Source organism: Netta rufina, assembly GCF_964035555.1.
Source record: "Netta rufina genome assembly, chromosome: 2".
NCBI classification, from domain to species: Eukaryota; Metazoa; Chordata; class Aves; order Anseriformes; family Anatidae; genus Netta; species Netta rufina.
The window spans coordinates 9,673,390-9,686,309 of record NC_140124.1 but is presented as its reverse complement, the minus strand read 5'-3'; the positions used below and the strand labels follow the sequence as shown (position 1 = coordinate 9,686,309).

The 12,920-nt window shown below is 36.8% G+C and overlaps 1 protein-coding gene across 1 annotated transcript in view; it reads left to right on the top strand.

Moving 5' to 3' along the window:
- PTPRN2 (protein tyrosine phosphatase receptor type N2) overlaps positions 1-12,920 on the top strand; it is a gene marked incomplete at both ends in the record, with an annotated part of 643,308 nt that overhangs the window by 609,426 nt on the left and 20,962 nt on the right. The window contains 3 exons of the mRNA XM_084281525.1: positions 4,577-4,696; positions 5,816-5,982; positions 10,992-11,045. Of these exons, the coding sequence (XP_084137651.1) occupies positions 4,577-4,696; positions 5,816-5,982; positions 10,992-11,045 (341 nt within the window). The remainder of the gene's footprint in view (positions 1-4,576; positions 4,697-5,815; positions 5,983-10,991; positions 11,046-12,920) is intronic.

Here is a 12,920-nt window from a genome sequence, read left to right as displayed (position 1 = left end):
TTTAAACTAATTAAAATGTTGAGGTTTATTTTTAAAATATTCCAGAAAATACCATTTTCTGACTGTCTCAATACAACATTTTCTATTTCCAGTGGAGAACTTGAAAGAAATTAGAGTTGAGATGTATAATAGGATGTGTACAATCTGATCCTGTAAGTGGTAATACCTTACTTGTTGCAGTTTTAGGAATTGTGTTTATTTTTGTTGATTTTTGATCACCATTAGGAATTAGAATTTGTTTGTTTGTTTTCCGCTTTTCCAAACAGTTACATTTACCAACTATTTGGGAAACTTAAAAGACAGAGAAGGTAGATTCTTCAGTTTACTGGAGATCTCTTTCAGAATGCAGCTGGTGTGATTAGCCTGTTATTTTTAGTGAACAGGCTGGATTTAACCGATTTTCCTAGTTATTTTCTACTTTTAAATCATCACATTTTAGAAACTTCTCCACCAGTCCCTGTCAAAAGAACAGCATCTGATTGGAACACATATCTTATCATTTCCCTATCACTAAAACAAAGAAGAAAATGGCTGAAAAAGGGTTTTGGGGTGGATCCGTAATTATAAAAAGAAGTTTCAAAATGATCAAGTGTCTGACAAAAATAAGAGGATTCATATCAACTATTTTATTTACAAGCTAGTAAACAACAGAATTTGTAAATATGCATACAAGCTTTCAAAAATGCTTGTTTTATAGGATTTGTGGCAGTTGTAGCACTGATTCTGTTTGTGCCTTTATTTTTTTCCTTATTTGAAAAAGCAGTTCTGTGCTCCTTTACAAGTAATTCATACTAAATTTAATTCTTCCCAATGCAGAAGTCCTTTGTATGGGACTGGCATGCTCGATAGCCACAGCATGAGGTCTCTCCATGTGGTGGGTTTCATCAACAGGGAATCCTGTGGATGTCAAATGCACTGCTCATCTTTGGGTTGCAGGATTCAGCCTTTAATTTGCAGTAAATGGAAAGGGATGGTGTTATTCTTGTCTAAGGAATGTTTTGAGAATGATGCATACAGCAGAACCTCATTAAAGATAATTAACATGGCATATAGGCTGAAGGTAGACATGTCACACAATTATACAGTTTTCCCTTTTCCACAAAGCATGCACTGCAGAGCTCTATAGTTAGCTCTTATGCGTAACTCAGACTTTATCACTTTCATTCAGAAGATTCCATTCCATGTTCTTTTCCTCCAAGTATTGCCATAAATTACAAACATGAAGCTGCCTATGCAAAGTGATCTAGAGAAGTTTAGTTTTATATGGTTATTTGCCTAACAGTAGTTAACGCTTAGAGCCTAAGGCTTAATTTTGATAGGCTCTACACAAATACCTAAAAAGAAAAGCCTCTGCCCAGAGGACCTTACTTTCTATTTAATTTAGTATCATATACAATAGCTTACTTTCAATTGTGGAAGCATATAAAGTTCAGAATTATGTGAATTATTGTGAATTTGTGTCTGAACCTCCTTTTTTCTTCTCTGAGCCCAGACAAAATGTCACTTTGGTAACCAAAGGCACTTCCCCAGAAGCTGTACTGGTGCTGTGCAGACTGAGGCTGTGCTACCTGCTCCTCCAGTACAGGGACGCACTGGCTGGGGCCACCTCCTAGCACACAGCCCTTTCTGCACACTGGGCACAGCAAAGTGTTGGGTGTTGGGACCTGAAGTGCCTGAACCCATCACCAAGTTAAAGATGGGGTGATGAACTGGCCACAGTATAAAACTGTGAGCTGCCTCTAACTTACCCCTCTTCTGCTTTATTTGGCTAGAAATACAGATAACATCCCCATGGTCTAATACTTAAATTATTAAGGAAACAAATAAGAGTGGTAGTCCTCAAGTCGCAGCCTGTGAGTCTTAGTAAAGATCCCATCTCAATGGTAAGCACACAAGATGCGATGACAATTGCTTGTAACAGGGGTGATGCCACTACATTGTATTGCCTTCTTGATTTAGTAGATTTGACTTCTACATTTTCGCGCTATGACCTAAAAGAAATATAATACCCCGGAGTAACTTTGAAATTGTTTGTTTAAATTAACTTTCATTTGGATTTATGCTTAATGAAATCTTCAGAGATGCAGACAGCCCCTCTCTAATGAAATGCTGTATCTTTGAACCAATGAACAGGGCTGCCAAACTGTAAGGATTCCTCTCTAAACGAGTGGGCTTTTATAATGTTACACTTGGGTGGCACAAGCAGAGTGCTAGATGATTAGTTTATGGTCTAGATCATTGTATTTTTATTACACTCATAAAAACTGTGTTTCTCCTCATTTTCGTAATGGCTTCAATGAGCTTCTATACCTTCTAGAGGCACATTAAATCGTTATGTGATGAAAGTACTGATTTAGTGGGGCTAGTTTTAAAGTAAGATACATGTTTTGAATTCTGATCTTAGTCTGATTGCTAACTAAAAAAGGTGAAACTATGATAGAATGAATGAAAACCAATTCATCTTCCTTACATACAAAGAAGGTTGCCAGCTGCGGTCTAAAACAAATGCAAAGACAAAAAAAGATACAAATGATAAATCTGCATCTGTCTGAAAAAATAAATTATCTATCAATTTATAGCATTTTTTGGTGTTTTTGCAGTATTGTCAGTTTTTTAACAGGAGGATGAGCGGATTACAGATAGTTTGATTTGAAAAATTTTTCAAGGGAAAAAAAAAAAAAAAAGAAGTTTTTTTCTATTCCTTATATCCAACTACAATTTCTTTCCTCAGTTCTATCTATATAAATTATAAATAGCCCTATTCTGTGCAAACCCTAGATTAATTTCTCTAAATAATTCTAAGCTGTTTTTAAAAGTTGTTTCAATTATGTTACAAAATGGAAAAGAAAAGAAAAAAAAGGCAAAGAAAAATGCTATTTGTTTCTATATATGCAAGCTATTCTTAAAAGAGAAGACAACATCATTATCCATGAATAGGAAACCTTTTATTTGATATGTAATTAAAAAAAATAATCCTTGAATTGAATGTATCATCTCATCTTTGCACAGTTTAGACAAAGGCCTTTTTTGTTTACAAAATTTACATGTCAATACAGTTGCTTATAAATATTTCTGTGAAATAAACATAACCCTTCACAAAAAGAGTAGTTTATTCTTCATTCAGTAATTTTATATGCTAGCAAAAAGACAATGAAAGTTGTATGCAAATATAACATCAATGTACAGCATAATAATAACAGTTTTTAGTCATTATGCTGTTTGGTATTAATTCATAGGAGCCTTTTTGTTCAGCCATGGGCTGTGTTTGGAAGGGAGATGCACCAGACCAGAGTATCTCTGCTTGTTCTGCTGTTTGTGTGAGGCATCCGCAGATCTTTTAGCTGAAGATGTGTTGGATTCCTGTATCCTGGACCATGGCTAGTCTAAATTGTTAGGAGATTGTGCTGATAGCGAAGATACAAGAGTTTCCTCCTGTTTCTGCTATACCTGTGCTCTGACAGTGCACGGTCTGCAGCATGGGTTGGGCTTCCCTTGTAGCTCCAGAAAATGAGAAAAAAATAAAAGGAAAAATAAAAAGAGGGAAGAGGAGTGGGGGAGAGGGAGAGAATGAAAGAAAAATAATAAAATCAATGAAAAAGAAAAGGGGAAGGAAGGAAGGAAGGAAGGAAGGAAGGAAGGAAGGAAGGAAGGAAGGAAGGAAGGAAGGAAGGAAGGAAGGGAGGGAGGGAGGGAGGGAGGGAGGGAGGAAGGAAAAGAAAGAAAGAAAGAGAGAGAGAGAGAGAGAGAGAGAAAGAGAGAAAGAGAGAAGAGAGAGAAAGAGAGAAAGAGAGAAAGAGAGAAAGAGAGAAAGAGAGAAAGAAAGAAAGAAAGAAAGAAAGAAAGAAAGAAAGAAAGAAGGAAAGAAGGAAAGAAAGAAAGAAAGAAAGAAAGAAAGAAAGAAAGAAAGAAAGAAAGAAAGAAAGAAAGAAAGAAAGAAAGAAAGAAAGAAAGAAAGAAAGAAAGAAAGAAAAAAGAAAGAAAGGAGAATAAAGAGAAAGTAAAAAAGTAATGCACATTTGCAGCAAATCTTTTGTAATTGTGTCTTTGTTGTTCAGGTGCAACTTTTATGATTCTTTCAGCAATGCAGTGGTTTTGTAGCTTTTGCTTTGTGGCACACTGTAAAGAGAAACAAGACTGAAGGTACAAACGGGTTTCAGCAAATGCAACTTTAGCAGGTCAATATGCTCTTAGTGGTGTGTCCATGCTCCTTTGGTGTTTAGTATCAAACACCACATAGCCATGTGTTTTGCAAGCATTGTTCAGTATTTCCTTTGTGGATCTGAAAGTTTGACAGAAAAGCAGCTGAACAAAGTACTGAGAAAAAGGAGAGATTTTGTAGAAGATACAAATTGAAATTGCTGGAAATTCTTTAATATTTCATGGACGCCTGCAAAATATGGTGCCAGTTTATTCAGGGATTTGAAAGCAGCTGCAGAGTAAAAGTGTCTAATGAAAATGAAATAAATTTCCTGTGAATGGAATAAATTTTGATTGTGTGTCTGAGTGCAGTAATTATACATGTCACGCAGTAATTAGGCAGTCACAATGTGGCCACGGTGTCTTTCTTTGTCTGCAGATGGTCTGGGAGAACGGCTGTGTCGTTATTGTCATGCTGACACCCCTCGCGGAAAACGGAGTCAAGCAGTGCTACCACTATTGGCCAGACGAAGGGTCAAACCTCTACCACATCTACGAGGTACCTAAACAAAATGCCGGGTTGTAAACGTGACAGGAAGGGTATGGCTCGATTTCATACGGGGCAAAATGCTGTTTCAGCTGATCTGAGCTGTACATCGAGTTGAGGTCTCTTAAATCCCCTTGGTGTGTCTTTGAGTAGTTTTAGATTTGTGGGAAATTTGGGCATTGTTTTCATTACCCGGTAGTTTGCGCTGGGTAAAATCTAGTAAATAATGAGCCAAGTGGTGCCGGGAAAAAAAAAGACAATGATTTTGTCTTTAAAATGTTTTTGCAAGTGGTTGAAATATAAAAGCACATATTTATATTTTATAGGAAATTAGTATTTTTAAAACTAGTGAATTTTGCCCTAGGAAAGCCATATGCATATGTTTGTGGAAAAGCCTCTGTATAGCTTTAGTAATTAATGCTATTTTTACCTCTTGCCTCAGTCACAACAATAAATACAGATTTTTATTTTCTGCTTTGCATTGCTACCCCAAAATACCATATCACCAGTTCTCTGGAAGTGTAACCTTGACAATGGCTGTCATGTTTTTCCAGTTGTCTGGCTGACCAGAGGAAGAAAATAACAACACAATGCCAAATATGAGTAGGAAAATGTGAAGAAATATTGTCATTTAAACCAACATGTGAAAAAACTTTCTATCTGAAAAAACTAACTCTGAAAATAAGCTGCATTTTTATGTTTATTTTTCTATGTGGGTGAAAAATTTGACTTTTAACTTCTCATGTGAATTCCTGTGAGATTTTTAAGATCACTCAGATGTGGCCTGAGCAATGCTTTGTGGGCATCTTCATGTGAAAAGCACCTGGCAGTCTGATGTGTATGATGTTACATGAATACAAAAGGCACGGCCACAGCATCAGGTTTCAATTTAGTGATTTTTTTTTCTTTTCCATTAAAATTGACAGTAATTTTTTAATATTTTCAATTAAATAGGAGTGGCAGCAAACCCCTTCCTGACAACATTAATTGCTAAATAAAAAAAATATTTTCACCTCATTGGCCAATTTGCTAATAAAATTTGGTGCACTTCCTTCATCCAAGACAACTCACACCTACAATTCTGAAGATGCAAGCAAAATCCCTGATCCCCATTTATTCTCTGTGGTGTAGGTAAACCTTGTTTCTGAGCACATCTGGTGTGAGGATTTCCTAGTGAGGAGCTTCTACTTGAAGAACCTGCAGACAAATGAGACCCGCACGGTGACACAGTTCCATTTCCTCAGCTGGAACGATCAGAGAGTTCCTGCTTCCACGAGATCACTTCTGGATTTCCGCAGGTAAAGCACAAAGTATGGCAGTTTATTTAAGATGATCCAAATCTGAGGAACTAAACTTGAACTGTCTGTACTTCTAGTAGTGCTTTAAGTAATTCTTTTTTGAAAGAGTGCCCTCAGCCTGTGATGCTGCCATGATAAACTAACATAAAAATCTGCAATAGATTGATTTTTGGTGTTGCCTCACAAATAGACACACTCACTTCCTATTTAGAGATTGATGCCTTCTTTCCTTTGTACAGCTCTTCAGTGCTTCTGTATTTCTTTGTTTTCCAAGTATTTAGCCATCTGCAACTTCCAAGCCTTTTGTGTGGCTCCCCTATGATCCTTATCGCAGGAATCTCACAAATAAATTATGTAGTATCAACACACTTAAAAAAAAAAAGTCACAATGGAGTCATATGGCAATAACGGCATTCCCATGGTAGTGTTTGCTTGTGAGGATCAAGCAGTGAAGCTTCTAGACATTTTTTGGCTGAAGAAAGGTGGAGATTTGAGAAAGCAGATGAAAATGTTGACAAAGCATGCCCTCTGGAATTTTAAAGGAAGTCAGCGTGGTTCTAAAATAGAAACATACAAAGGCAAAACCTGTGAAAGTCCTTGTCACCTTCTCTAATGTTTGCTGTGTCTATCTAAATTTTAATTTGAAAATTAAAGCCATACATGATAAATACTGGAGTGAAATAATCTTTTCTTGATTGCAAACCGTGCCCAGTGCATCGCGTGTAGGTGTTAGCATGTACCAGCTAATCCACAGCGATGCGCTTATGACTAATGAAAAGAATCTCCAGGAGGTTTGGGGAGTTGGTTCTCAATCCACAAGCGGCCTCGGGGATCTCCTGTTTTCCTCTCCGTGCTACAATATTATCCACAGCCCCCTGAAGTGATTATACAGGGCTCAGTGCTCAAAAGGTCCAAACTTGTTTCTTTCAGTAAGCGCTCGGAGCTCTGGCTGATGCTGGTAGGAGTTACGCATCGGCACCCGAGGGGAGAAGCTGGCTTATGTCCAATGGGAGCTGGCTGCACAGTTGTCTGTTGGCAATATTTTACCCTTAGAAACTGAGGGCTAAATGCCACTCTTTATCCATCAGTGTTCTTGTATGTATAGCAAGGATTTTTCAGAGCAGAGAATCATCTCATGCATTACAGGTCAAGTGACAGAGTGCAGCAGTCGCTGTGAACTGGGGCTAGGTAAGAACATCTGGACATGCTCCAGGGTTACACCACAAAAGCAATAGCAGAGGAAGGAAGCAGGGCCATAGGATGGAGAATTTTACAATGGTTCTCTGGGTTCAAATACAGATTTTAATGTGATTTTTTACGTTGATTTTCCTGTGCTTTTGGCACTGTGGAAGTTGCCTGTAGTGAATTTTTGTGGTGAAAATGCTGAATGAGTTGCACTAAGCCATGCAAGGCTGCAGCACTGGTGCAACCCAGCATCCAATTCTACCCCTTCTGAATTAAGTGGGAAATTTGCTATCGTTTCTAACTAGGCTACAAATCAGCTAGGACATCTGAAACTTGGAGCACTGCAGCTCCTGTTTGGTTCAATAAGACTCAAGGTCCGTGCATGAACTGCAGGATTAGGTCTAGAGTAGATCATAGTTCACATCACCAGGAACGTGCTGCTTAGTGACACTGTGCGAGCATGAAATAGCCTCATTGAAGAAGTGTTGTGTGATACTTTGAAAAAGCAAAATTATAACTAGATGAGAAAAGTAGCTGAGCTTTCCATTTAAAGCAAGTATGGGAATGAACCTGTTAAGATTTAATTGAATTCTGAGTGTTCATTTAATATGTATTCACAGTCCAGCGTAGGGTACCGTAATCATTTGCTATGTGCAGATTTTGTACGATGAACTCATAATACTGAATGCATAGTAAAATTCCTTCTGAAAAGGAATTTTGGCATGCACTATGGCTGGTCTATGAATCTCAGTTTTCTTGGTCATCTAATTTTGCTGTTTTTTTAAGGACAAAAAAAAAAGGAATGTATTTGGAATTCATTTATACAATACATCTTTTGCACCTGAAGCTTCCTATTTAAAGTATGAGCTCCGCTGGATTACGACAGCTGAGTCATAAAGCCCCCTGAATGTCTGACAGCACTGCCATACTTGTAGTAAGGTGGTGCTAGGAAGGGGCTGCTCTCATTTCTTTTAATCTATCTATGTTTTTATGTGCATTCAGTGTGTTTGTATATATATATGGATATGTGTGTATATTTATATATTCACATACATATATGAAATTAAGCATATACATAACCAACCCTCTATTTTTTATAATTCATCACCAAGAAAAATTGGATTCCCAAAATTACCTTGCCCAGAGTCTGTGGGAATATGGACCTTATAATTTTTATTCAAGGAAATTTTTCAAGTCTCTTTGAAAACTGAAAGCTTACATTTCTCTTACTGTGTATCAGACAGTGTTTTAGTATTTAGCAGATGCATTAAACCTTGAGGAATAATCTATCACACTTTCATAATGTAGGTATAAATTGCCAAAAAGAGATTATTCTACATATTTCAAAAATCTGTGCCAAAGCCAGTCCCTGAGAGGTGAGGCTACTACAGAAATCACTGGTCAGTTTTAAATGCTTCTGGAGTCCTAATTTCATTTTGAACAATAGACCAATCATTATTGCTCTGGACTAGCTTGTTAGTCATGCACTGATATGTGTAATTAAATATTTCTTGAGCCCAGAGGGAGCACATTTACACTTTAAAGAGGGACTGCTAAGCTAAAAGATAATTAGCATCACATGTGAGGGCTTTGCTTAAAATATATATCTATTATGCTATCACTTCTTGCTGTGTGCAATGGCATTTACTAACACTGCTCACTTTAAAAATGGACAAATTCTTATTTTGCCAGCTAATTAGCGGTTGCCAGTGTCATTTTTGTGATGTTGCAGCTAGTAATATGAGCCCAGTTGCATAGTCACAAAAGTGATCATTGGAAACTGTGACTCTGCTGCAGGGACAATGTGGGAAACCCCTTTTCTGAGCCTCTAACGACCTCTGACCTTTGCTTGCTGATGGTTTGCATGATGATTTCTTTTTCACTCAATGAGCCAAGGGTTGGTTTGTATTACTAATCATTCTTTCTAAGTTAATTCTTCCTGTATATGTTTATATATATATTATATATATTTTCTTCAACATTCAAGAACTTTGCTTATTGATGAATTTTCAGCTCACTCTCATTAGCCAGAACTAAGAATGACATGAGACGTTGCTGCACTTTTAAATATTTTCATAAACTATATGTAGACAAAACTATGAACCAGCTGTATTGAAACCCTTTGTTTTACTGTGTTTTCTGAAATGTGTGATAATTAAAATGTTTGAAACTGTTCAATAAAACTGGTAAACATAAGGTGTCTTTCCCTAACATGCGTCTCTGGCTGTCTGATTTTCTGATAGGTTCAGTTCAAGTTTGTCACTGAAAGTACATTAGGACTTTGGTAGGTGGCTAGTCACAACATGCAAGTATAGTAGTGCCATACAGGGAACAAAGGAACCACATAAGCAGAAAAAGAAATGGTAAATACCCCTCTGTAATTATTATCTTTTAAGTAATACCTTAAGTGCAAAAACTGCTCTTCTCCTAGTGCACATGGTGGGAGGCAGAGTTTTGCTTGATAGTGGCTGTATATGTATTATGGACAAATAATTGTCCCATTTAATTTTCAAAGTCAGGTGCTTCTCAATGGCTTGCCATTTATTTCATAGAAAGGATAAAGTTATTCTATTGCATTACTTACATACGAGGAGTATAAAAAGAGACAGAATGTCTCTGTGGATATGAATTCACATAAATGAGCAGAAGAGAGTAAGGATTGTGAAAAATCCTAAATCCTAGTGTTTAAAGGGAATCATTAAGAGAACTTAATATTGTTATCAAGTTTGGTTAGAATCTTGAATAGTAAAAGACAGAATGTGAAAACCCAGTTTCCTGGGACATCATCAGCATCTCCATAGCCTGCTTGCGTTGACTTCCAAATATCCAGACTCCTTGTCAGATTTAGAAGTTTAGGCATCTTCAGGCTATACTGTAAGCAATGTTTAAAGATATATGCATGCTTTAACAGCACAGATGTTAGTGAATAGATGAAGAGCCAAGAACTAAATGATTCAGGAGGTTAGTTATGCTTTCAAATTCATAATAACATTGTTGCACAGTTGCCAAATTCTGGCAGTTCACTTCATCAGTTTAGCAGTTAGGATCCTCTGCAACACTTGGCAAAGCTGGGGACCATTGGAGTAACTGGGCATCTCATGGAGCTGCCCTAAGAAATGGTTATATAGGAGATCTTCTAGCTCTGGTAAACTCAAGCATCTCATCAAGGAAAGTGAAAGGTTTTGATTTCCTGAGGAAATGCTTTCCCAATTAATCCTTTATTCAGCTTGCCTTGTTAACATATGCACACATATTTGGTGTTTTTTTGGTATGTAACAAACTTCATATGTAAAATACATTCTAGAGCAGAAGAGGGATTTGGGATTTGGATTTTTGTAGGGCAGTTTAATTAGTTTTAAAACAATTGTGCAAGCTTTATTCTTAGACTGAGCATCTTGGTTTGCTTCGGCACTAGCTAATTCCTTCATTGAACTTACATATTGGCAGACCTGTTCTATAGCTTTGTTTTTATTGTTGCTTCATGAGCAAATTCATGAACTCATAGTTGGCTTTAAAATTAAAGCATCTTGTGATAACCTTAGTTTGGAGCTAACACATGAGACATTTGAGAAAAGAGATTATTTCATTTGCCTAACCAACACTGGTAATGGGATGTTACCAAGGATTTCTACAGCAGCAAAGCAGAAGCAAACTTTAAACAAGATTATGTATGTAACAACTGCTTGTTATATCAGGAAATTATAAACTGGACTTTTTTTTAAGGGCTGCAATATTTGCTTTTTCTTATTGCTTATTTTTGACAGTTGGCTAAAGAAACAGTATGTAATATGCTTAATTAATTTTTTGTGTCTGTTTTATTTCAGAAAAGTAAACAAGTGCTACAGGGGTCGCTCTTGTCCAGTAGTTGTTCATTGCAGGCAAGTACAATTTCTAAAATAGCTTCAGAGAGATTTTTGTGCAAGAATTTCATGTAGGTAAAAACAAAATGGGTAAATTAAAGCTTTAAATAAATCACTAACAAGACAGTAAGGTAGGCTGAAGGTAGGAAATATAAATCATCTGTTCTTTAATGCTAAATAATGTTTAGGGTCTGTTTTCCTAATAAAATTATCCTTTCCTGTGCTTTTGTAGATGTTGTGTCTTGAACTAAGAATGCATGGCTAATGCCTTTCAAATATAAGAAGTACTTTGATTCCTTCAATCATCTCCTACAAAATGATAGTGGTTCCATGCATTCCCTCCCAATTTAGCCTTTATTAGCACTCAGTTAATTTTTTTTCTTCTTCACTTGCTTTCATTGATCATGGTAAGAGGAGGGTGGTGATGGGGAGTGGAGACCAACCCACAGATTGAGTAATCCTTTAAGCACAGGTTATTTTTAGGCCTCAAACTCTGCTAGATGCAATGGAAACCTATTGGGTAGGTCAATGGAAAATTTTGCCATAGTAACATTAATGTTTGATTTTGGACATTGTGAGTTTTAAGGAGAACATTGCACTTAATTATTCAAAATACTCTTGTAGACAAGGAAAATAGAAACAACAAAGCTCTGCTAAGAGGCAGGTTGTTTGACGTGACATTCCACTTTTTGTGGGAGGGAGGAGAGGGAACGTGTTGTGTCACCAGTGGCTCAGCAGTCACCTTCCCCCAGATGCCAGGAGGCATTCTGCAGATGAAAACAGCCTGGAGCAGGCTCCTTTACTGTGCTTTTAGGAATCCTAAGAAAAGAAACATTTGACACAGAGTGAAGAGCCTTAAAGTTTCTTGTTCCTCTCTTATGATGATGGATGAAAATGTCTACCATTCGCTCAGTAGTTTTCTGTTGTTGTTTTTTTGTTTTGTTTTGTTTTGTTTTTATTGAGCTTGATCACTGCTTTGTCTCTCACCATTCAGCTTAACTAATGAGATTATGCCTTTGTTCCCTTCACAGCCATAGGAAAAAAAATATATTACCATTACCTCCCTCTCTAAGAAGTCATCTAGTAACTGAAAGAGAAAAAGCCTTTCTACAAAGACTTAATAAAAATGAAGTTTCATAGCCTGCCTGCCTATAAACAGAATGAAATAATGTGCCTCACACTGTTCTATTATTTTTCCTTTCATGTATTCTTGTACACAAATTGAGCTATCAATAAAAATAAGGGCTTAATTAATAAAACTATATACAGTCTAATTGGTCACACATGCACCTTTTAAAAGTTTGGGGGAAGGGAAAGAAAAAAGCTTTTACTTAAGGTCTTAATTATGTTTGCTAACAGCAGCTCTAAAAGAACATCACACTGGCAATTATATGTTGATGTCTGAAAGGGACACAAGCTGCATTCCCATTAGGGAGCTTTTCCACTCCCAAGGCTTGGTCTCTCATCTCTGAGGCAAGACTGATGGCACACAAAAGTTAAAGCTGTTTCTCAGGAATTGCATAATATTTTTTTCTGATTGTTGCAACTACGGAAGAGTTGAAGCAAACGGTAAAAAAGAAGAATCACTTGTGATATATAGTGAAGAAAGACTGCAGTCCATCAGTAATCAGATATATCAGTTCTTAGACTGGTGTCTCAATGTATTCTCTGGCCGCTGTGTTCAAATGCAATCCACAACATTTTGGGACAGTGTTGGATAATGTGCTGGTCTAGCTTATTCTGCAGTTCTTGAACTCAAGTGCAAGTGACTATAAGCACATTATATTTACACTTGAAGAACAAAAATTACATCCTTTTAGGGGTTTAATGTTACTGGCTTTTCCAATGTTGCTTAAAATGTTTTTATTGCATAAACACAGCTTGGCTTAAAAA